The sequence below is a fragment of the Chrysemys picta genome, chromosome 9 (assembly GCF_011386835.1).
Source record: "Chrysemys picta bellii isolate R12L10 chromosome 9, ASM1138683v2, whole genome shotgun sequence".
Taxonomy (NCBI): domain Eukaryota; kingdom Metazoa; phylum Chordata; order Testudines; family Emydidae; genus Chrysemys; species Chrysemys picta.
Genome location: NC_088799.1, coordinates 35,257,024 through 35,283,010, shown reverse-complemented (window position 1 = coordinate 35,283,010; position 25,987 = coordinate 35,257,024). Strand labels below are relative to the sequence as shown.

General features: G+C 40.1%; 1 protein-coding gene across 9 annotated transcripts in view; it reads left to right on the top strand.

Moving 5' to 3' along the window:
• Positions 1–25,987, top strand: part of RHBDD1 (rhomboid domain containing 1) — a 110,726-nt gene that overhangs the window by 76,523 nt on the left and 8,216 nt on the right. For 3 of the 9 annotated variants that reach the window (XM_024103273.3, XM_005282571.4, XM_065558009.1), the window contains one exon: positions 21,303–25,297. The exons of 1 other annotated variant lie outside the window; for it this stretch is intronic. In XM_024103273.3, coding sequence (XP_023959041.1) covers positions 21,303–21,421 — 119 coding nt within the window. In that variant the 3' untranslated portion in view covers positions 21,422–25,297. Of the gene's footprint in view, positions 1–21,302; positions 25,298–25,987 lie in introns of those variants that run through there. 5 more of the 9 variants (XM_065558007.1, XM_024103271.3, XM_024103269.3 and 2 more) reach the window with 3 other exon arrangements.

Below are 25,987 nucleotides of genomic sequence, written 5' to 3'. Positions count from 1 at the left end.
ACTCACAGCTCTACATGTGTTGGGGAAAGACAATGGTCTGGTGGCTGGCTTGAGCTACAGGCGGTGAATAGCACAAATCGTCTCTAAATTACTCTCTAGTTAACAGTAGGGCTGTCAAGCAATTAAAAAAATTAATCGCGATTAATCGCGTGATAATAGAATACCATTTATTTAAATATTTTTGGGTGTTTTCTACATTTTCAAATATATCTATTTCAATTTCAAAACAGTGCTCACTTTATATTTATTTTTATTACAAATATTTGCACTATAAAAAACAAAAGAAATAGTATTTTTCACTTCACCGAATACAAGTATTGTAGTGCAATCTCTTTATCATGAAAATTGAACTTACAAATGTAGAATTATGTACAAAAAAATAACTGCACTCCAAAACAAAACACTGTAAAACTTTAGAGCCTACAAGTCCTCTCAGTCCTACTTCTTGTTCAGCCAATCACTAAGAGAAACAAGTTTGCTAACATTTATGGGAGATACTGCTGCCTGCTTCTTATTTACAACGTCACCTGAAAGTGAGAACAGGCATTCACATGGCACTGTTGTAGCTGGCGTTGCAAAGTATTTACATGCCAGATATGCTAAACATTGTATGCCCCTTCATGCTTCAATCACCATTCCAGAGGATATGCGTCCATGCTGATGATGGGTTCTGCTTGATAATGATCCAAAGCAAAGTGGACTGATGCATGTTCATTTTCATCATCTGAGTCAGATGCCACCAGAAGACGGTTGATTTTCTTATTTGGTGGTTCAGGTTCTGTAGTTTCTTCATCAGAAGGGTTGGTCTTTTAAGATTTCTGAAAGCATTCTCCACACCTCGTCCCTTTCAGATTTTGGACGGCACTTCAGAGTCTTAAACCTTGGGTCGAGTGCTGTCGCTATTTTTAGAAATCTCACATTGGTACCTTCTTTGCATCAAATCTGCAGTGAAAGTGTTCTTAAAACGAACATGTGCTTGGGTCATCATCCGAGACAGCTATAACATGAAATATATAGCAGAATGCGGGTAAAACAGAACAGGAGACACAATTCTCCCCCAAGGTGTTCAGTCACAAATTTAATTAATGCATTATTTTTTAACAAGCATCATCAGCATCGAAGCATGTCCTCTGGAATGGTGGCCGAAGCATGAAGGGGCATACAATGTTTAACATATCTGGCACGTAAATACCTTGCAACACCAGCTACAAAAGTCTAATGCAAACTCCAGTTCTCACTTTCAGGTGACGTAAATAAGAAGCAGGCAACAGTATTTCCCATAAATTTAAACAAACTTGTTTGTCTTAGAGATTGGCTGAACAAGAAGTAGGTCTGAGTAGACCTTTGCAGGCTCTAAAGTTTTACATTGTTTTGTTTTTGAGTGCAAAGTTATGTAACAAACAAAAATCAACATTTGTAAGTTGCATTTTTACGATAAAGAAATTGCACTACAGTACTTGTAGGAAGTGAACTGAAAAAAACTATTTCTTTTAATCATTTTTACAGTGCAAATATTTGTAATAAAAATAATATAAAGTGAGCACTGTATACTTTGTATTCTGCTTTGTAATAAAAATCATATATTTGAAAATGTAGAAAAACATCCAAAATATTTAATAAATTTCAATTGGTATTCTATTGTTTAACAATGTGATTAATCGCGATTACATTTTTTAATCACAATAAATTTTTTTGAGTTAATCGTGTGAGTTAACTGCAAATAATTGACATGCCTAGTTAACACAATTTTCCAGATGTGGTAAAAACCCTGCATAGATCTTTTTCCTAAAGAGACAATACCAATTGGTACCAATTTAGACTGAGATATTACAGGGATGTGTAAAAAGCAACAGAGGGTCCTGTGGCACCTTTGAGACTAACAGAAGTATTGGGAGCATAAGCTTTCGTGTGTAAGAACCTCACTTCTTCAGATGCAAGTAATGGAAATCTCCAGAGGCAGGTATAAATCAGTGTGGAGATAACGAGGTTAGTTCAATCAGGGAGGGTGAGGTGCTCTGCTAGCAGTTGAGGTGTGAACACCAAGGGAGGAGAAACTGCTTCTGTAGTTGGATAGCCATTCAGTCTTTGTTTAATCCTGATCTGATGGTGTCAAATTTGCAAATGAACTGGAGCTCAGCAGTTTCTCTTTGGAGTCTGGTCCTGAAGTTTTTTTGCTGTAAGATGGCTACCTTTACATCTGCTATTGTGTGGCCAGGGAGGTTGAAGTGTTCTCCTACAGGTTTTTGTATATTGCCATTCCTGATATCTGACTTGTGTCCATTTATCCTCTTGCGTAGTGACTGTCCAGTTTGGCCAATGTACATAGCAGAGGGGCATTGGTGGCATATGATGGCATATATAACGTTGGTGGAGGTGCAGGTGAATGAGTCGGTGATGTTGTAGCTGATCTGGTTAGGTCCTGTGATGGTGTTGCTGGTGTAGATATGTGGGCAGAGTTGGCATCGATGTTTGTTGCATGGGTTGGTTCCTGAGTTAGAGTTGTTATGGTGCGGTGCGTGGTTGCTGGTGAGAATATGCTTAAGGTTGGCAGGTTGTCTGTGGGCGAGGACTGGCCTGCCTCCCAGGGTCTGTGAAAGTGAGGGATCATTGTCCAGGATGGGTTGTAGATCACTGATGATGCGTTGGAGAGGTTTAAGCTGAGGACTGTAGGTGATGGCCAGTGGAGTTCTGTTGGTTTCTCTTCTGGGCCTGTCTTGTAGCAGGAGGCTTCTGGGTACACGTCTGGCTCTGTTGATCTGTTTCTTTATTTCCTTGTGTGGGTATCGTAGTTTTGAGAATGCTTGGTGGAGATCTTGTAGGTGTTGGTCTCTGTCTGAGGGGTTGGAGCAGATGCGATTGTACCTCAGTGCTTGGCTGTAGATGATGGATCGTTTGGTGTGACCGGGGTGGAAGCTGGAGGCATGAAGGTAGGCGTAGCGGTCGGTGGGTTTTCGGTATAGGGTGGTGTTAATGTGGCCATCGCTTATTTGTACGGTGGTGTCTAGGAAGTGGATCTCCCGTGTAGATTGGTCCAGGCTGAGGTTGATGGTGGGGTGGAAGCTGTTGAAAGCATGGTGGAATTCTTCCAGGGTCTCCTTCCCATGGGTCCAGATGATGAAGATGTCATCAATATAGCGTAGGTAGAGAAGGGGCATGAGTGGACGAGAGCTGAGGAAGCGTTGTTCCAGGTCAGCCATAAAAATGTTGGCATATTGTGGGGCCATGCGGGTGCCCATAGCGGTGCCACTGGTCTGGAGGTATATATTGTCACCAAATTTGAAATAATTGTGCGTGAGGATAAAGTCACAGAGCTCAGCAATAAGTTGTGCTGTGTCATCATCAGGGATACTGTTCCTGACAGCTTGTATTCCATCTGTGTGTGGGATGTTTGTGTAGAGAGCCTTTAAATGTGTTCTTTGTTGAGTATTTCTCACTTGCTCTCCTTATAAGAATCTAGCTGTATCTGAACTCATTACAGGTTGCTTTTTCAGCCGACTTCCTTAGGCTATGATTAATTTCCTGCCAACGTCGGTTGTCAACTGTCAGCCATTCCAAAGTATGGTCCGCTATCTAGCTGGACTTTCTTTTCTCCTTTGCATCAGCCTCTATCATCTTAGAATCTTTAGAGTATGTCTATAGACATTGTTGTCAGGAAAAAGAATTTGTGAGCATTTGAATGTATGCAAGTGTGCCGCAGCATGACAAAGCTCTTTCACACTTTGGAATTGCACAAGTTTCATGTAGAATGTTGGAAATGACAGCATAGATTGCTGGAAGTGATACTCTGTGAGCTAGGTAGAAGCAACATCATCTAGGCAAGGCAATATGATTTTAAATGATAATGGCCAGATCATTTGGTATGACTCAGCTGTACACAACACAGGGGTGTAGGTGGGAAGAAAAAAATATAGTTTTATGCTCTCTTTGTGACTTTCCAATTCTTTGGCCATTTGGCTCCCAGTGCAATTAGAGCAGCCTGGGCATTCTACGTCCCCCTGAGCATTCTCCCCCCACTGGAGAAATCCTCAGGTAGCCAGTTAAGGTGGCCTCATGACTTCTCTGCACTGCCTGAATGGCAGGAAGGGCTGGAAATCTGGCCCTTATTTTGTATGCTTTGTTTTCAACTTTCCTCTTCATACTTTGTGTGCTAGAAATGGACAGATTTTCATGAAAAAGTTATGTTTATAATCTGATAGATTCCTTTATGGTGGTTATAATAAAACTACTTGAATATTGGCATTTTATGTTGGAAAAGCAAGCCAAACCAAGTATATGCTACAGAGACTGCTGTGTAATGCATTTGTATAATCTGTACCATGCCCAGGAGCGATTTGTGAACTTTGAAACACATGAAATAATGCCCTGACATTACAGCATAATTAGCAGACCAAACTACTGTATATTGCTATGGAAGAAATGTCATCTGAGGTAAATGAAAGCCAAGCATGAATTTAAAGTTTTGATGATAGTACATCAAATATTTCTCAAACTGTTGTTGTTTAGTCAAACTGGTAAATAAACTGGAACATCTATTTCAAGAATTTTTACAAACTCCTTGAACTTTTATAAAACCACCATAAGGAACCTTGAGCTGCTTAAGAGATGAAGTTTCACACTGGAAACCTAGGGAGGTATTTCCAAATGCATTAAAACTTCTGTTTACTTGAATGGGAGCAAAGATAGGCTAACACTAAGCACTTTTAAGCAAAGCTCTTAATTAGATTTGTGTACAGTTATTGTGTTTCATTCCTACAGTTTTACAAATCTTCCCTTTATGACGATTCGGATGTTAAATTTGTTTGGATTGTAAAATATGCTTTGCTGTTTCCATAACAAATACAATTTTTTAAAAAAGATATTTTATACAGCATTAAAATCTGTTTGGCACTAGTGGGAAAACATTCTCTTTAAGAAAGCATTCTGCTTGTAGGTCATTTTTTTCGGGTTTCTTGTCTTATTAAGGATATTTGTATGAAAACAGGATATTTGTCTCTTACGGGTTTGCCTGCTCCTGCTGCTTATTCCTTGCTTAAAGTCATATCATAACCCTATGTTCCTTATGTCATGCACATTTAGGGTGACCAGATGTCCCGATATTTAACCCTTTGTCCCACGTCCCAATCAATGTACGATCGGGATGCCATTTGTCCCGATCAATGTATGATTGGGACGCCATTTGTCCTGATATTCAGCTAAGGAGGCGAGTGGGAGGGAAGCGCCGACTCTGTGGGTACTTCAGGGTTGGAACACCCACGGGGAAAAACTGCAGCCAAGCTCCCCACTCCTCACCTCCTTCTCCCCCCCCCCACCACGCTTCATCCCCGCTCCTCCCCACCTCCCAGCACTTCCTCCCGCCTAACAGCTGTTCGGTGGCGCTTAGCGCTTTCCAGGAGGGAGGAGCGGGGATGCAGCACGCTCAGGGGAGGAGGTGGAGAAGGGGCAGGACAGGGGTGAGGACTTGGGGGAGGGGGCTTGAATGGGGGCAGAGCGAGGGCAGATACTTGGGTGGGAAGAGGTGGGGGGTGGGCGAGCACCCACCCGATAGAGGGGAAGTTGGCACCGTAGGGGTGAGTGGCAGGCGGGGAAGGTGAAGAGGTGAGCAAGCGGCAGGCGGGCGGGGTGAGGAGGCGAGCGGTGGGTGGGGGACTGAGGATGGACGCAGCAAGCCAGCAGGGGGATGGGAGATGAGGAAGGGCGCGGGGAGTGGGCAGGACCTGGGGCAGAGCCTGGAAGGAGCGGGAGTGGACTGTGGGCGGGGCTGACGGCATCCGAATGTGTCCCGATATTTTAGTGTTGTGATCTGGTCACCCTATGCACATTCCACAGCAATGAACTGAGACGTCATAATCCTGGTTGAGATGCCACAAATGGTAGCTGGAAATAGTTGTTATGCCACAAATGTTGAATTAGGACTTCAGGCAAGGAATTAAACAGCAGGAAAAGAGGAACTCTTAAAACTCATATCTCTTAAAGCGGAACCCAAATGCCTTTTTCAGCAACATGCCAGGGCTTTCTTGGACATGCTGTTGTCTTTGTCACTCATTACTAAACCACATCCTCAGCTAGGACTTTCTGTAGGCCGCCCTTACTCTCCAGAATTCAGGGCAAAAGTTCTTCAGCTACGACACAGAGTGAAATCCTTATTGACTTCAGTAGGGTTGGGATTTTACCCAGGCCTCTCAACAGGAAATATTCTTCTCAGAATTCTTCCTAGAATCAGCTCTTCTGTCTCCCCGTTTAGATGTTTTCCTTTTCCCACCAAAATACCTTATTGAGATATAAAATTGCTGTTGTTGGTGCAGTTAATTTTTGAAGTTGCTTCCTGCCTCAGGTTCTCCTTTCCCTACTATGAGCTGTATTTTAAAAACTATTTAGTTGTGCCATTTGAGGGACAGCAATGTAAAATACAAGTGGGTGAAAAAAGACACTGGTGAAAAGTTATGAAGTGAACACAAGAAGAAGATAGACTAGGAGACAGACACTGAGGCACTTAGTTATTTAGAATCATCCATTGTGTTAAATAATGAATCCACCTCCCCCTCATGCTATCTACTTTCCCACAAAAATACATTAACTTTGGTGACTCAGATCCCCGTCTGGCGACTTATAGGATGTCACTACTAGAACCCTATGAAAGCATTTTACCAAGTACTCTGGATATAGTTTATTAAATCTGTGTTTCTTTAGATTTTTTTCAAATATATTATTTGCAGATGATACTCTGTTACTTTGAGCCTTGTTACTGTGTTCATGCTTGTAATATACAGCAGTGATGAACAGGTTTAAGATTTTTAGAAGAATGGCTCCTCATTGCCTATACCCACCTGCAGTAGATGGATGTTAAGTGGCTTCCGGCTTTAATAAGTCCTTTGAAACATGATGTTCTTATAATATCTTGCACAAGAGAACTCCTGCACAAGAGTTCAACGGACAGCTTTTTATGCTCAACTGCTTTGGAGGATAGGATCATAATTCAAAATGATCTGGATAAATGGTCTGAGGTAAACAGGATGAAGTTTAATAAAGACAAATGCAAAGTGCTCCACTTAGGAAGGAACAATCAGTTTCACACATACAGAATGGGAAGAGACTGTCTAGAAAGGAGTATTGCAGAAAGGGATCTAGGGGTTATAGTGGACCACAAGCTAAATATGAGTCAACAGTGTGATGCTGTTGCAAAAAAAGCAAACATGATTCTGGGATGCATTAACAGGTGTGTTGTGAGCAAGACACGAGAAGTCATTCTTTCGCTCTACTCTGCGCTGGTTAGGCCTCAACTGGACTATTGTGTCCAGTTCTGAGCACCGCATTTCAAGAAAGATGTGGAGAAATTGGAGAGGGTCCAGAGAAGAGCAACAAGAATGATTAAAGGTCTAGAGAACATGACCTATGAAGGAAGGCTGAAATAATTGGGTTTGTTTAGTTTGGAAAAGAGAAGACTGAGAGGGGACATGATAGCAGTTTTCAGGTATCTAAAAGGGTGTCATAAGGAGAAGGGAGAAAACTTGTTCACCTTAACCTCTAAGGATAGAACAAGAAGCAATGGGCTTAAACCGCAGCAAGGGAGGTTTAGGTTGGACATTAGGAAAAAGTTCCTAACTGTCAGGGTGGTTAAACATGGAATAAATTGACTAGGGAGGTTGTGGAATCTCCATCTCTGGAGATATTTAAGAGTAGGTTAGATAAATGTCTATCAGGGATGGTCTAGACAGTATTTGGTCCTGCCATGAGGGCAGGGGACTGGACTCGATGACCTCTCGAGGTCCCTTCCAGTCCTAGAATCTATGATATATTTTGTTAAACTAGAAAAGATGTTGGATGTATATACATTTTTCATTGAATACAAGGATTTAAAAATACAAAACAAAACAGGCCTCCTAAATGTAGTCCAGCGGATTGGGTCTGTTAGCTCACTGCTCTGCATTAGAGTTAGAATATTGGTTATGATGCTGATCTTTCCAGAACAAACATTGGGTTACAAAGTACAGGGCACAATTGAATGCAGGACTGGATTAGTACGTGTGTGTGTGTGTGTAATGTATTCCATTGGACTTTAACTTTACACTGCTTCACATGAAACCTGATGTGACACAGAAACTGCTAGATGCTTGTGAATAATCCCTGGGTTTCAAACCAGCCAGACAATAAACAACTCTATAAAATTCAGTGCAGCAGCTTCTGTAGAGCCCATCTGTTTCAAAATAACCCTAATTCTGCTTACTATGCGGAATGCTTTGTTGTCTAGGGTTTGTCCTAGTTTCCTTGAATGTTTTGACTATGTGACTCTGGTGCCATCTCCTGGATAAATATGAAGTATGCCTTCGAGTAAATATTTCAAATCTAACAGCATCAGCACTTTGTTTACTTCAGCAGTCATCCATTCAACTTTTAGTGGTGATGGAAAGATCCCAAATCTTATTGTTTTCTAGACACCCCACTTATTTGCTTATGGAACATCGCACATACAATGAAAAGTGTTCTTCCCAAAATTATAATAGTCCAGATGTAGACTGGTGTACTAGTTTGGAGACAGTGGGCCGACTGCTACCTTATATATATATCCCATGCAATCCTACTGAGATCAGTGGGATTGCATGGAGTCGCAATGATATTATCTACTACAAAGTCCAGAAGGGAGCTTCATAGCTCTCCAGGAAGCCAACTTTACAGTAAAGGTAATCAGCATTGTCAAGGGAAATTCAGTGTGGTTGAAAGACGCTGTATAGTTTTCATTAGCTTCTAAGTTTTGCATTACAGCATGATTAACTGTTTTCCAATAGATCCTCCAAAATGCAGTTTGACATTGTGGAACTCTTTGCAAAAGATGAGGCTAGACAGGTCAAACTGTTCTTAGCCCAGTGATAGCAGTTCTTTTGTATCAGTGGGGTAGCCGTGTTAGTCTGGATCTGTAAAAAGCAACAGAGAGTCCTGTGGCACCTTTAAGACTAACAGATGTATTGGAGCATAAGCTTTCGTGGGTGAATGCCCACTTTGTCGGATGCATGTAACGGAAATTTCCAGGGGCAGGTATAAATATGCTGGCAAGAATCAGTCTGGAGATAACAAGGTTAGTTCAATCAGGGAGGGTGAGGTCCACTGCTAGCAGTTGAAGTGTGAACACCAAGGGAGGAGAAACTGCTTCTGTAGTTGGCTAGCCATTCATAGTCCTACAGGTGAACAGTTTTAGAAAGTGCCCAAAATGTAAATGAGAACAGTTAACAGTGATAGATAGAAAAGCAAAAAAACCTTTCTACATGAATTACAAAGAAGAAAACCCTGTAACTAGAAAGCAAAATTATTTTTGTGGGTGGGGAAGAAGGTAACAATCGTTAATTCTTTGCATTTATTGCAGTAATGGAATATCCCAAATGATCTGTTTCTTTTTATGCCTCTAGTGTAAGAATACAGCAGGAAGCTTATTACTTTTTTGGAAGAAACAGGTGCTTAGAATGTTAGTGTGTCTTGTGCCATGATTGTTAAGATAAAATATTCTATTATATAGTGCTTAAGAATGTCAGTTTAAGAGCCTAATCTATAGAGGTGATAAGCATGGGCAATCACACTGAAGTCATTTGGAATTGTGGAAGCTGAGTGCCTCTGAGGATCTGGCTCTAAGGCCTTGGACGTAGTGGATTGAGTACAAGTCTTTTTTAATACATTTTCAGTTGTTTTTTTAATTATCAAGAATAACTGAGGTAATTGGAGTTGAATATAAAATAACAGCTTTCACCTTCTTAGGCATTATAGAAATCAATATTGGGCTTCACATTTTCAGCACAGGGAGTTAACCATCACTGGTGGTTGAATACTTAATTTCTCTTGCATCCAGGCTATGTATTTTTGTCTGTCTCATTGAGTTTAGGTGATCACATCATATAATGACTGTGTTTAAAATGCCTGTAGCTTGCTTCCAAACTCAGCACTTGAGTGGAAAAATCTGTTTAGGTCAAATTGAATTTATTATTGTTAAAATGAAATAAGCTGATAACCTCTGTAACCTCCTGAGTTTTTGTGTTTCTATTTTTTTTTTGTTTTAACAACTTCCGTTAATACCAACAAATTATATTTCTGCATAAAATTTTAGTTTTCTACATTATATCTTATTCTCTGATTTAAGTAACTTTGAATAACAGCATTATTTTTTGTTACTAATAAAAATGTCATCCAAGTTCAGCCATCAAGGTTTTTTAGCATGCCTCCCTCAAAGCTCCTTTTATGCTGCCATGCAAATGATTTCTTCTCTAAATATTACCCTGGATGATAGTAATTATTTTTTATTTAAAAATGATTTTGTAACATACAATATCTGAAGATTGTCTTCATATATGTTAATTAACCACTTTTTGATGTCTGACATGCCAGGTAGTCATTGCATGGAGTGTACCTGCAGTATCCTCAACACATATGTTACATAATCATTTCTGTGAAAAAATAGTAGATTCAGAATTGTGTGCTTCATTACAGTAGCTGGACTGCAGGAGAGGTAGCTAATGGCTGAAAAGCAGGTTTACTTAACATGGTGATAAAATGCCAAAAGCTGCCACAGCTTTATCTATACATTGGGCTCTTATTTGTACAGGTTCGGTTGAAACACTGGTAGCTCTGGTGGAATTTTTTTCTTGTAAAATTCTCTAGTTGTAGGCAAGGATTAAGTGGCTAAGGCATTTCTAAAGGTATTTAGGCATTGCTGTGCTCAGTGTTGCAACACTTAACTGATTTAGGAGTCTAAATATCATTTTTCAGAAGGGATTTAGACACGAGTCCAAATTCCATTGACAATCTAAGTGCCCAAATCACTTTTGAAAATGAAATTTAGACTCCTAAATCAGTTGGGTGTTGCAACATTGAGCCCAGTAATGCCCAAATGCTTTCAGAAATCTGGTCCTAAGAATTTATCCCTTCAATTACTTTTACATTTTTGTGGATTATTTGGATGTTTGCAACCTGATTTTTTACTCAGAAATCCAGGTGCCCTTTTTGGCAGCAGTTTCTGAATTAACCACCACTTTCAGCATACTGTGGTTGGCAAATAATCTTTTGCACTACTGAAAATATTCTAGTTCATCTTTTATAGTACACAGTGGATTAAAAGTGACCAAAGGGGTAACTTGTTATTTTGGCAAAGAAGGCAGTTTAAACTGTCACTTTTTTCCTTTAGCCTCAAGTGGAAACATCCCCCACTCAATTGCCTCTTTTTACTGCTCTCTCCTAAGTTTTCTCATCTTGTCCCTTCCCTGCCTTAACATTTCCTCTGTATGTAAGTAGGGTTACCATATTTCAGCAAGCAAAAAAGAGGACGGGAGGAGCCCCGCCCCCGTCCTGCCCTAGCCCCACCCCTGCCCCTCCCACTTCCCGCCCCCCTCAGAACCCCCAACCCTCCCCCGTTCCTTGTCCCCTGACTGCCCCCTCCTGGGACCCCTGCCCCTAACTGCCCCCCAGGACTCCACCCCCTCCCTAAGCCTCCCTGCCTCTTCTCCCCTGACTGCCCCCTCCTGAGACCTTCCCCACATCCTAACTGGCCCCCTAGGACCCTACCCCCTACCTGTCCCCTGACTGCCCCAACCCTTATCCACACCCCCACCCCCTGACAGCCCCGCCCAGAACTCCTGACCCATCTAAACCCCTCTGCTCCCTGTCCCCCCCTCCTGGGACCCCTGCTCCTAACTGCCCTCCAGAACCCCACCCTCTATTTATGTACAGGCGTGACTACCTGCCCTTTCCTGGTTACTATACGCGGCCAGTCCGAATCCACATCCAGTAGTTAAAAATAAATAAATAAATAAACTAATAATTTAAATTGGAATTTCATCCATTAATAAGTATTTATTATATAGTTAAAACCATTCTATTAAAGGACAGATATTAAATAACACTAAATATGTTAATGTTCAAAACAATATTAAAAATTTGAAAATTTAGAGCATGGAAACCAAAATAGCTAAAATTTAGTTTTGGCAAGATACACGGAATGGAAACTCCGGGATCTTTACCTGTCACTGAATATAGCCATCATACCAATAGTGGAATATAAAACAAGTCTACATATACTCTCCTTAAAATTTTTACTTCTGTCCATTCCCAATAATTGTAACAAATCATTATTCCCTTCACTCCACTTGCCACGCGCCCCAAGCACAAAACCAAAGAAGTGGATATTTTTACCTCCCGTTAAGTTTTTAATTTCTTCCTCTAACTCAAGATAATAAGCCACCTTCTCACTGTGGGCTTGTTCCAAACTTCCGGCATTATCCTCCCATTGCACTGTAACATCAACCACCACTGCTGTATCTCCTTTTATAAATATAATATCCGGCTTTCTTAACTCACCCTTACTATTTCTCAAATGGGGCTCTATTATTGCCTTCCACCCTAATTTACCAACCTTATCTACAACTGCAGACACTACTCTATTATGCCTTTTTATCCTAGCATTCTTAGTCTTATAACATTGTCCTGAGATATGGGGAACAGTCTCCCGCACTTTACCGCACCATCTACAAAGAGCATTCACACCTCCTCTTCCTCTTGCTAATGTCTCCCTAGTAGGATAAATATTTGCCCTAAGCTGCAATGCTGCGATATACGCTGACGATTTAACTTTACTAGAGTTTCTAAAAATCGAATTACTAATTAAATCATTTTTAAAATATTTTATCCCTATTCCCTGACATCTCAGTTCCGACCATCTTAAAAATTCCTCTTCCCTCCATTTCTTGGGATGAGATGTTACTGCACTAAATAACAATATTTTATCCACAAGATTTTCTCCTGCATATAGATAAGATAGGTCCATCCAATCATCTCTCGAGACAATATGTCTCCTCCATTTACGAATTAACATATTTGGAATTTGCACACTAAACTTAGTGAGAGCTAAACCACCATCCCTACCTCTAGAATAAAATATCCCATCTGTGGTACACTGAGGTAAATGTAAAATCTCTTTAACTATTTTTCTAACTAACACATCAAGATCATCTAAAAGATTAAAAGGGGGTTCTATTAAAAGAAGATTATAAAATAGCTTCGGTAAGATGTATGTCTGTAAAATTAATATTTTTGGGGCCGGTTTTAATGGGGCCTTAATTAAATTCTCACTCCAATCTTTCAATTTTTCTTTAAGTACCGGTCCCCCTACACCTATCCAGGGATCTATTCTAGCTCCTAAATATTTTTCAAAATCCCCTGGTTGAACATATTCAATCTCCTCTGACCCTATCTGCCAATTATCCTTAGGATTAACTACATAGGTTTTATGTTTAGTTAAAATATGAAAGCCTTTAGTTTTCTTCACATTAACAGAGAGATTAGTATTTTTACAAAACTCCTCTAATATACCCAAATTTTTGATCATTCCTTTATATGAGCTACTTAAAATTGCCACATCATCGGCAAAAGCCAATGACGTGACACTATTACCCTTAACATAAAACCCACTTCCTTCTACTTCTAATCTAGTTAAAAGGGGATCCATAGCAATATTAAACAAAATTGGGGACAACGGGTCACCCTGCTTGACCCCCCTCCTAATTAAAATAGACTCAGTAGCTTCATCACCCACCCATACCCTAGTTGTGCAATTATCATAAAGGTCCCTAATAATATCTATAAAATGTTCATCTATACCAAGTCTTCTCAACCCGGCTATTATATGTCCGTGTCCCACAGAATCAAATGCTTTAGCCAGATCTACAAACACTATTGCAATTTCATTCCCATTTCGTTTAGCCCCTTTAATCAAATTATCTAATATAGCAATATTTTCCTCACACCCAGGGGCGGATATAAACCCTTTTTGTCTACTACATATCTTAACTGTTTCCACCAGTCTTTTTGCTAATATTTTGGTATAGATTCTAATCCAAACTGACCCAATTGTCAATGGTCTCCAAGATGTTAACTTCTTCATTTCCTCCTCATCTTGTGTCTTTGGTATTAAAATCGTTCTATTTTTCTTAAATTCATCTGGTACCTGTCTATTTAGAAACCATATATTAAAAATTTTTGTAAGTATTAAGGAGTCTAAATTAAAAATATCCCACAAATTGCTCACTTTTACTTTATCTGGGCCAGGAGCACTATCTTTTCTTATTTCTCTTAAAGCTATTCTAATCTCATCCACAGAGATCGGACTCATTAATATATCATTATCCGCATTCTCTGTGGATGATGGCCACCCTATCATATTACCATGTCCAATTGTTCCCAAAATATTTACATAGTATTCCTCAATTTCTTTCATAGGGATAGCACACTTAGCCTTATCTGGCTCTCCCATTATAATGCGAGTCAATCTTCTTCTATCCTTATCAAATAATTGTTGATAGAATTTATACTTAGCTTTCTTTGTAGCATATCTCCTACTTGCATTAAATTGCTTCCTTCTCCCCTCCTTTCTCGTCTTCCCTTTTCCTTTATTCCTCAACTCTATTTGACTTTCATTTCTAGGGTCCTTTCCCTCTACTAATGAATAACATAATTTCTCCAACATTGCCCATCCGAGAGCTTTTGTTAAATCCTCCTTTAATAATCCTTCAATTTCCCCTAAACTATTTATTATTTCTCTTCCCTCCCTACTTTGTTTTCCCCGTTTACATATTTTCTCCACTAAATCCACTTCTGGATGTCCTTTTAGTGGGAAAATCCTCTCTCTTGGGGGCGGAATTTCTAATATATTTACTCTAATGTCCTCTACCTCAGTCACTTCCTCCCTATCTCCTGTTACCACTAACTTCTTCTTTGCTAATTCTCGTCTTTTATCTGATATTTGTTTATTCGTTTTGGTCCTCATCTCGCTCTCAATACATTTATTTATATTCCTTTTCCCAATATATTTCCTTTCCAACTGTATAAGCTGCGCAACCTCATCTTTGGTCCATATACGAGATCTAATCGATCCCTCTTTGATCTTACTTTTAGCAGCCATATCTTCTTTTCTTTGCTCATTCCTCACAGCAGGGTGTCTATGTCTACAGTGTTGGCTCAATCCAGATCTAGTATGAAAACCAAGCCCACAGACCGAGCACGTATGGCTCTTCATTGGGGTATCCGCCTTCTTGGGTATGCACTTGGGGTAGTGGCAAGCTATATTACGATATTGAGAAGATTTTCCACATTTACTACATACAACTCGTATGGCTTTACTTTTATGAACCACATTAATGTGTTTGGCCCATTTACCAAATGTTGGTAATATCTGGGGACATATTGGACAATTAAAACTATCAACGGGATACTCTAAATAAAAAACCCCATCCTTCCACGAACTACTTTCTAATATATTTATATTACTACCAGTACTGTTAAGATCCTTATTACGATCCCTATTAAAATCAGTACTTGGTCTAAAACTATTTAATAAACTAGACCCATTAACTAAATGAGCATTAAGATATCCCGATTCCCTAACATATGGATCATCAAATGTACTTAAATACTTAAAATCTGGATTAAAACTGTCCATAGTTAAATCATTAAAAGTGTCCCTTGTAAAAACCATCGGTAAGATAGATAAAATCTCCTCACCACGATCATCACAAACATTCTCCTCTACCTCCTCTCCATGCTCCACTGGGAGGACTTGATTCTCACTCTCATTCTCATGAGACTTCATTATAGTCCACACCATTTTATCCATTGGTCCAGCGACCCTGATCACACCCCTAATATATTTAACACTGTCGGCCGGGGCATCAAAGCCAACAGCGGGGGCGTTATTAACCCGGTCCAGCGCCAATCCGGTATAAAAATATAAATTACTTTTTTCCATAGCTAAAAGATTTACCCTTTCCAGGGGGAAACTTACCCTTTCCAGGGGGAAACTTACCCTTTCCAGGGGGAAACTAACCCGTGCCTGGGGGAGGCTACCCTTACCAGGGGGAATCTAACCCTTACCAGGGGGAGTCAACCCGTACCTGGGGGAGGCTACCCTTACCAGGGGGGCATCCATGTGGCACCATATGGGGCTGCCCAACCCCGTCCCACACCCCACTGAATGTGGGATGTGGGTTCGTCCTCCGCAATCCGCCTGGCTATCCAAGCCAGTTACCGACTCTCACCACGAGGAGGTAGCGGTTGGACTTGCAATCCAGAGGCTTTCCTCAAAGAGGGGTCCCAAACAGCATAATGTCGAGCTCTAACGGGCGTGTGAGAAAAGGCTCAGATCTTGGTAGGGGTTGCCCCTATTGACCGGGCTCACGCCCACCCCCACCTCACCGATAACCCATTCTCTCACTACCCTCAGGCAATGTTTCCGTCCAAGCCCGACAGCTGAGAGGGTCCAGAGACGCATGGAGAGCCATTAAGAGAGCCATTAAGCCTCCCTGTTCCTTGTCCCCTAACTGCCCCCTCCTAAGACCCCCCACCAAACTGCCCCCCAGGACCCTACCCGTATCCTGACTGCCCAAAACCTTCTCCACCCCCCCAAAAAGCCCCCCCCCGAACTCCCGACCCCCCCCCGTCTCTTGACTGCCCCCTCCAAAATCTCCCTGCCCCTTCTCCTGCCCCCTGGCCCCCTTACCCTGCCGCTCAGAACATGGTGTTGGGCTCTGTGCGGAGCCGGACACGTGGCTGCGCTCCCCAACGCAACACACAACCCGGTCCCTGCCCCTGCACAGTGCTGCCGGAGCGGGGCGCTGGGCTGCAGGGGAGGAGGAGCTGCCCAGGCCCGATGCAAACGGCCCGGCAGGCCGGTCGGCTCAGAATGCAGGGAGGGAGGGGCGGGGAGGAGGAGCTCTACAGCTGCTCCGGAGTCCAGCCCGGCAAGCTGCAGGGGGAAGGGCTCTGGCTGTCAGAGCCCCATGCGAGCGGCTGACTTTCCTGCAGCCCTCCCAGCCGCTCGCTCTGCTCTGCATGGGGGGGGAAATCCCGGACATTATTAGTGATTTACAAATTCCCCCCTGGACGCTATTTTTAACACAAAAAGGAGGACATGTCCGGGTAAATCCGGACGAATGGTAACCCTAATGTAAGGAATTATTGGTGTGCTTAAATGATAACATCTTAATTGGTGTAGCTGATCTGCTGTAGCATTTAGTGAAGACGCTACCTTCTCCTATCAGCGCAGGTACTCCACCTCTCAGAGAGATGGGAGCTATGTTGACAGGAGACGCCCTGCTACTGACATAGTGCTGTCTTCACTGGGGCTTAGGTCGGTATAACTATGTCACTCAGGTGTATCGATTTTCCACACTCCAGAGTTACATACTTATATCGACATTCATTTGTAGGGTAGACCAGGGCAGAGAAGTTGTTGCATGACTATGACCTCATCAAAAAGGCCCAACTAGCTAGTCAAAATGTGGCTTTGGGCAATCAGTATCCAGCCGTATTCTAATAATGTATAAAACCCTTAATACAAGGGGCGTGAGCAACCACCTCTCCCCCAGTGTGTACAAGAACATTTCAGCTTTCTATCTCTTATCTGAATAAGACCAGGAGTAGGGCATTCATGTTTCTGGGCATTCATATATGGAATTCTCTCAGTGAGGACATTTTCCTGGAGGACGTCTCTGAAGCTGTCTTCAAGGCTCAAGGCCTTTCATTTTGGGTCACTGTATAATTGAGCAAATGTACCTACTTTTTTCACCAGCTCTTTTTTGTTTTGGTGATGGTATAGGGGCTGGACTTTAAGGGGTTGTGAGTACTGTGCATAGTTTTTGTTTAACTCTGATGTAGTTGTCTTATCTTCCAGCTACTGAAACTGGACATGGGCACTCTATAACAGGATCCTGGAAGACCCCAATTTTTAGTTAAACGTTTTATTGTAATACATAAGAAGGAAAATGAAAAACTTTTTTTTCCCAGAAAGTAGCAATAATCTAGAAAAGTATGTCATAATGTTAGTTAAAGATGCAATACGATTGAAGTCCAAGTTGTGCAGTTGACTGTGTGGCTGGATCCCTGCTCACATGAAAAGCTCCAGTGACTTCAGTAGGTCTCTGTGTGGCCTTGTGGTGTGCCCATGAAGAGTCATTTGCAATCAGGGCCTTTATTACATTGACTCTACATGCAGTGGTTTTAATATTTTATTCATGCTTTAACTATTTTTGATATTTTAAATGTATTTATGCCCATCCAAACTCTGGATGTCTGAACAAAATATTAATTAAAAATCCATACAAATTGTACCAGTATGTAAAACCAAACAATTCTCTGAAAAGCCCCCACTGCTCACTCTTTCACTATACCTTCCCATCCATTCAGCTGAGAAAAATCTAAGGTGCTCACAGCTTCAGTTTCAAAATCTGATAAACTTTTCCATCATGGTGGTCTTGACATCATAATTAATGACAAAGTAATGAACTTGATGCTATTTTAACAATTTTTTACAAGTTTTTTTTTTTTTTTTTAAAGAATTCTTTACCTCGGTCTGTCCAGCTTTTGAGACACACTCTCATTAAGGAATATTGATTTAAAAGCTTTAGAGATCACACCCTAGGTCTTTTCTTTCAACCCCTTTGCACGGGCATATTTAAGCCTTTAAGATGTATTTACAACCATCATTGAGCTTCCTTGCTCAGTACATGTATAAGAAACCTGACTGCCATTGTGCATCCACATCTGGGACAATTGTTTTCTTTCTTTTCAAATGAACCATAGCCAGTTTGTATAATGCATAAACAATTTTAAACATACAATCCCCTTAGTATGCTAGTCAGTGGTCTGCTTTCAATTCAATGATCTGTAATGCTTTTTAGCTGCCTGAAATCAAAGGTTCATGCTCACAAAATGTTCAGTCTCCTGAAGTGAATAATTATTTTTCTCTAACATCTGCACATGGCTGTTTCTACTTGTGTGTGTTTACGGGATGGCTGCAACATTACTTCACGTATGGTTTAGGGTTCCTGGCCATGCACGACACCTATTGGTCACCTAATTAAGGTGGGCCTTCTCTTTTGGGTCACGTGATAGAAGGGATTAGGCCAGATCCAGAATGGAAACGGTTTAGGTCATAACATCACAACTGCTATGTTGTCATCAGTCTTAACTTCTCTCAATCAGTCTCATTTTGACAGAAGGATGTGGGGAGGTACAAGTTGTGAGGTATTCCGTGGCCTTTGGGGAGTGAAGGTGGCTTTTTCACATTAGCAAGAAGGATGCTTTGTTTCTAAAGGAACGTATTTAAAAAGGAGATGGCAATATTTCATCACATACAGGAGATCTTAATTAGAGTGGCATGTTCTAAAATGGTGGGTGTGCTTACGGGTGAGGTGAAGAGTAATTGACAAGTTGCAGTGTTTGTGTTTAATGTTTCTTAAATATGACTTAATTTTGCTTCTATCTGAAAATACTGATTGTGTTTCTGAATCTGAAGAAGTAATGTGCAAGGGCATGTTGAGGTTAAAGTGTTACAATGCACATTATATTGATTTGCTGCATGTTAATGTGAATTAAAACATTCTTCAACCATTTCTGTTTTTTTGTGAATATCCCATGTTATTATAGCTAACCACTGGTGCCTGAGCAGCTAGTTAGGCTTGGCAGCATTTCCTAAGAGTTTGAGCTATTTGCAAGGACAAAAAAAATCCTTCTGCATCTTCCAGTCTTTGCATAGAATTGTAAACTTGTCCATTATTAAGGTCCTGTCTATACTATAAATTAGAACATAACTGAGTCAGAGGTCAATAACTAAGTCTCCCTTACTCACTGCAGTGTAAATAGGCCATCAGTGTACTATACAAACTGGCCCCTGGTATTTAAGGTTGCTAAGCACCCCCACATCTGAAAATGAACTCCACTATATGTATAGTACACTACTTGGTTTTGGTTTTTCATATTCACTATTGCTATTAAAACATGATCCTGAGATGAAAAGTTAATAAATACTAACATTATAAATATATGCAGTCTGACTCAACTATTCCTTAATCTTTAGAACTAACTTTTTTTATCCTTAATAATGTATGTAGCTAGATTCAAAGCCAATCTCTCCTTTTTTTCCCAAGGACTCTTAGAATATAGGCAGTTGATGTCATACTTAAGCACAGCCTTTATATCTTTTCTTGCTTTCCTTATTATGTGACTTGGAATGTGAATTCTGTGAATTCTTTAGTTGGTGGTGAGGGGGGAGGTTCTTTCTTTCTAACAGTGCCAGGAGAGAGAACCACCTATAGCCTGTTCTGGCTTTGTGTGTACTATTTCTGCTCAGATTAATTTACTCACTGTGCTTCTCTATAGCTGAACTGCCACGTGTAGTTTATTTCTGAATCTGCTTGCTGCCAACTAAAGATGGAGTTACATGTGCATCTGGTATGGGTCACCACATCTTGGACAGTAGTACTAGCTGAAAGCTTAAAAAGCTTGCTTTGCCAAAAGTAACTATTGAGGACTTGTAAATAGTTTAAAAGTCTAGATGTTACTGTATAAAACAAGGATGCTGAAAAATGTGAAGTCCTGGGCTTTTTAAAGAGTAATTGCTGTATTCAAAGTATACATTTTTAATGAACATTAATGTAGTGGGACTGCTCCAAAACTAGCAGAAATTTTTTTTCATCTGCTTTGTCAGTGTAAATTTTGGAAGTTTACCTAGTTATATAAAGGACCAATAATTATTTCATGTTTGTTAAAATGTATTTGTACAGACGATTAAGAAATCAAGTAATACAGAAATGCCAAGACCAAGGGGACCAATTAATCTGCTAACTAAGCACTGATTTAAGAGATTCCTTACTGTTGAACCAAAAATTTCTCATGTACAGCAATTGAACAAAAACTGTACAGAAATCCCTCAAAGATATTTCCATGGTAAACTATTCCAGGAAGATTAAAGATCTTCTGTTACGATGGTAATCTGAGTATAATCATAATGGTTAGTGTTAGCACGGATAGGGTCCCATGTAACTCAATTGAGCAAAACTGGTTCAGTCCAGTAGAGGGCAGTACTGCACACTCAGTAGTTAGTTCATTACAGGATGGTCTCAGTTATGACAACTGCTGCTCTTGTTTAGTTATTTCGGTTCTACGTATTTTCTTTTTTTCTATGACTGTTATTTTTTCCGCTGCGATTTATGATTCAGATTCTTTACTGGTCAAGGTGTTAATCAAAAGATGAGTTACGTAAAATTATTTCAGCCACAAGTTGTAAGTTATTTGCCTGCATTAAAACTTCCTTGTTATATATCAAAACCAATAACATTATTTTAATATGGTTTTGTAATAATAGTAAACAGAAAAAGTATACAATGCTCACAACCTTACTACACTACACAGTTTTTTCACTGTTTAAATCGTAGGATATGTATGATTCTGCACTCAGCAGAGGATAAAAGTGGTTTACATTTGCTTTTCATTTTGTCTTACAGGTTTTAGTGCAGGAAGTCATAGCAATGAGAGGCGACCTTATGGGTTTTGGTTTCCATCTGAACAGCTATCAGAAGAGGAAGTGAGAAGACAAAGACTTAATAGATTTGAGAGATGGTGAAATTGCCAAGGGTCTAATGAAAAATGTAAAGTGCTCTTCAAAGTTGCCAAAATGTTTGCAGATCTGTTGATTTATACAGTTTCTACTTTGGTTCAGAACTATTTACTACTGGCTACATAATTTAACAGCAGCAAAACATGCCAAGGATTTTGCAAGATATGGCTGAAAATCTAGGCTTAAAATAAGTGCCCAAGGGTGTGGTCCAAGAGTCAGAATGTGGTCTATGGCTGCCATCCATTTCGCTGTATTTAAAATATGAAAGAAAACTGGTGGACTAATGATTGTAACAGGCCGCAACTCACTTCTGACATTTCTCTACAAAGGCTTTGTTAATGCCTTGACTTTTTGTTTGTTGTTGAGCTCAATCAACAATTTCTCTTCACCTATCAAGGGGGAAAAGGGAAAATACAGATACTATGTTAGCGAGTGTCCTTGATTTTAAAACTATATAAATCATCCTTGCAAAATTCTTCTCTTTGCCTGTGACAAGTAATCTTTTTGGATTGGTGAGTAAAATGGTAATTTTAAAACATCACAGTGACTGAGCATATGTGTAAATTAGGTACACATATTGCCAGCCCAGCCTTTAACGTTGCAGAATTTGGTCACGCCTGTCTCAAATCATCCCATTCTGCCTAGGATGAGTATACAGTAAAACTAATTTGTAACATTTCACACTATCTTGAGACTCCTGGCCTATGACCAATATGGTCATCCTAATGTTGCAGCCTTAACTCGGAAAGATCTTCCTTTTGTGGGGTTATTGTACTTTCATATATATATTGTTTCTGGGGGAGGAGGGAGATGGTTTAAACAAACAAAACTGAAACATTTTCAAGGCAAGAGATGAAAGTTGGAATCCAAGAAGTTACTGTGTGTTGTTGACTTACCTATTTCCCTTTAAAAGAATACTTTGTATTCAGTAGACTACAGGAACTCCATCATGCAAATCTTTTTTTATACAACTTTAAAAAATCAGACTGTTTCTCTCGATGGACTATGCTGGCTCATTTGGAGCTTGGCTATAGCTCATAGGAAAGTGAGCTGTGTTAGGGAGAAGGAAGACGTATACTGCCTAAATATTGGTGGCTGGAGGCATTCTGCCTCCTTGGAATTGTGGAAAGCACACTAGGCAGCAGGACGTGATGCATCTTGGAAAAGATGTAGCTAAAATTGTTCTAGAGCAGTGGGTCATGAGAGCACCATTGCCCGCTGAGACCTGCAGCCTAGGGGACTACTGGAGCCTGCTGGCAATGTTAGCTGCCCTTCCTGCTCCTCAGCACAGCTAATCATGTAATGGCTGTCCTACCTGGGGCCTACTTTGGACAAAAGTTTCAGCGTGCTCTGTTCCTACACTAGCACACCTGTGCCAGGTCATTCATAACTTGATCTTTGCTATGTACTGTAGAGAGCTGTCTTTAAGTTAAGTTTACAAGTAGAAAAACAAAGAAATATGTCATTGTTCACACACAATAGCTGCTATGCTAATATTAATAAAAACAGCTGTGTTCATTTTTTTGTCTGTTAACGTTGAGAAAAACTGTGTTTTAAAAACAAAAAGTTTGAGCAATGAAATGCCCGAACAGGCAAACCTCTTCTGTTTTGTTCTTTTCAGTCTTCAACAGGTGTCACCATATGAAACACAATTCATTGCCATCCTATGGTGTGTAACTAGTAGCATCTCTTGAGCATTAATTTGGGTTAGTGTTGGATTGAAAAGTCCTTGTATAGATTATTTTCAGGGACCTATCAGGATCAGTGATCTGTGCTTTATGAAATCTTGGAACCTCTACCTCTCCATGGAGTTTTGACCTGTATGTATTTTAATAATAAAATAGCTGAAAGTTAAATTACTGGATGCACAGTAAATACATATGTTTTCATCAATGGACAAAGTCTTTTATTTGCACAGGCTGCTTCCTATCATCTGCTTGTCTCTTTCCCTTCTTGTCCATTTCATGCAATGGAGAAGCATGAAATGGGCATGCCAAACATTTGGCTTTTCAAGTGCAGAGCTAGAAATCTTACTTGCAGATACTGTTCATACCCATTATTCACAATGCTTTCTGGAGGACCCTCAATACAGGAAAAATTGTATTGTAAATGCCCATTTTCTTGATCACCATCAGGATTGCATAGTTGGTATAAGGACTTTTTCTAGTTAGCTATCTGTGCTTTGTGTATATTATATATACTAGCCACAAACTAGAATGTCCAATATTCATGTATATTTAAATAGGTTGATTTTTCTAATAATTTCCGGCCTTCTTCACTGAGTAAATAATATAACAAAGCAAGCAAACTTACACATTTGAATATTTGTGATTGTGCATATTTTTTATCCTTCACCATAGCATTGTCTCCTTGAAAACTGATCTCATTGCTGTGGTGTTTGGTTTCCAGTGTAGTTGGTCATGTTCATGAAGCTCCATAATTTCAGTTATTTAAAGCAGTCAGACTGATATAGCCAGAAAATATATGGTAAAAGAATGACAGTCTTGTGGCATTTTTAGTACAATGAAAACTATTTAAACAAAGCCAAAAAAAATCACATTTCATGGCATTTATTTACTCTCGTAATGTTGGTTTAGAAATCTCAGCACAAGGCAACTTAGTGCTAGAGGTGTCCTGTGCTCCCTTAAAACAAAACTCCACGTGATCACAGAAATCTCATGAGCTGGGTCCTTTTATTGTCTTTCTTTTTACTGCCTTAGTAAGCACCACTGTCATGAAATATGCCTGGATAATAACACTGTCAGCAATAACTACGGATTGTTAAATATACAGCTTCTTCACGTTTTCTTACTGCGAAATTGAAATAAATACCTGTTTTTACGTTTCAGCCTGTCAATTTCTTCTCCATTTTAATCGTAATATCTAATAAAAGATCAGCACAGAAGATACCATATTTGTACATTCAGTCAAAGCTCATTATAAGGTAATGTAGATGAAACAAATTGACTGCATTATGGCCTGTATCTGCTCCCATTGAAATCAATGGAAGTTTGCTGCTGATTGCAATGGGAGCTGGATCAGGTCCTTACGCTGTCATGAATAGTAATCTCTGATACAGTTCACTGATTAAATATGTAAAAAAATGCTGTTTCTGTCATATGGTTTTACCCTGCACTTTCCCAAAATGGAACATAAACTCTTCTTTTAAAAATAAATCCATTTAGCTTGGAGAGCCCTGATTGCAGATGTGACGTCATGGATTGAATATCTAAGGCTACCTTGGTTCCTCAATACCTAGGCACGGTAGTAAGAATTTGAATTTGAAACATTCAGCACTTCCTGCATAAACATGCTGATAAATGAGGGGGGAGGGGTGGTTAGCTCCCTTTTGTGGACACCCAGACCGCCAGTTAGCTATAGAATCCCTCTTGATAGCTGTTCTCTACTTGCTTTACCTGTAAAGGGTTAAAAAGTCTGCTGCATGCATAGGTAAAGGGAAGTGAGTGGGCACCTGACCAAAAGAGCCAATGGGAAAGCTAGAACTTGGGGGGGAAAACTTCCCTTTGTCTGTGTATTGTGGTTCTCCGGGGAAGAGGGGAACATGGCAGCAGTTATGCTGTGAGAAGCTGAAGCCAGGTATAAAAATCATCAGAATTATACCTAGATTTGGAACCCAGATATGTAGGTAGATCAGAAAATGTGTAGGAAGATGCTATTAGGTTTATTTCATATGGCTTTTGGATTCCTCTGTGCTAACCCCAGATGCTTTTGTTGCTTGTAACCTTTAAGCTGAACCCCCAGAAAACTATTTTGGGTGCTTAATTTTTGGAATTGCTCTTTTAAAAATGTAGGAATAGCCTGAGTTTTCAAATGTATTTTCTTTCTTTTTGTTTTTAATAAAATTTACCTTTTTTAAGAACAGGATTTGGACTTTTGTGTCTTAAAAGGTTTGTGCACATGTTTTTTAGTTAGATGGTGGCAACAGCTGATTTCTTTGTTTTCCTTTCTCATCTCTTCCCTGGAGGCAGCTGGTTAACACATACTAATTCTGGAGCTCTGCATGTTCCGATGGAAATCCAGAGCTGCTGGAAAGAATGTTTTTGTGGTGGTGTTACATGCTGCTAATTGCGTTCAGCGACTTGCCATGCACGCATAGGGTGGCATAATAGACTAGTAGTGTCCAGAACCCTTGCAGTAATTGTCAAAGCAAACTGAAGTCAATGGGCTTTGGACGAGGTCTTAAATACAGCCGGTTGAGTTTTCAACAGGTGCAATGACGGACTTTGCTGTGCTGCTGCTGCTCACAACTCTCACGATGCTGATGCCTTCTCTTTCCATATCATTCCAGTTGTTATGTGTGTGGGTTACGCAGACATCTGCAGTAAAAACAAAATTCAGTTTAATCTAAAATGGTGGGAAATCATCATGATTTGACATGCACAGTTCCAAATGATGCCTCTTCTGTGTATGTACTGTCAGACGAAAAACATGGACAAAAAACACTTGAGTTTTTATTAAAAACAAAAAACAAAAAAAACAAACAGGTTCATAAAAATTCTTTTTAAAACACCATTTTCAGAGTGCCATGAAATAATGTGCATTTAAGAAGGT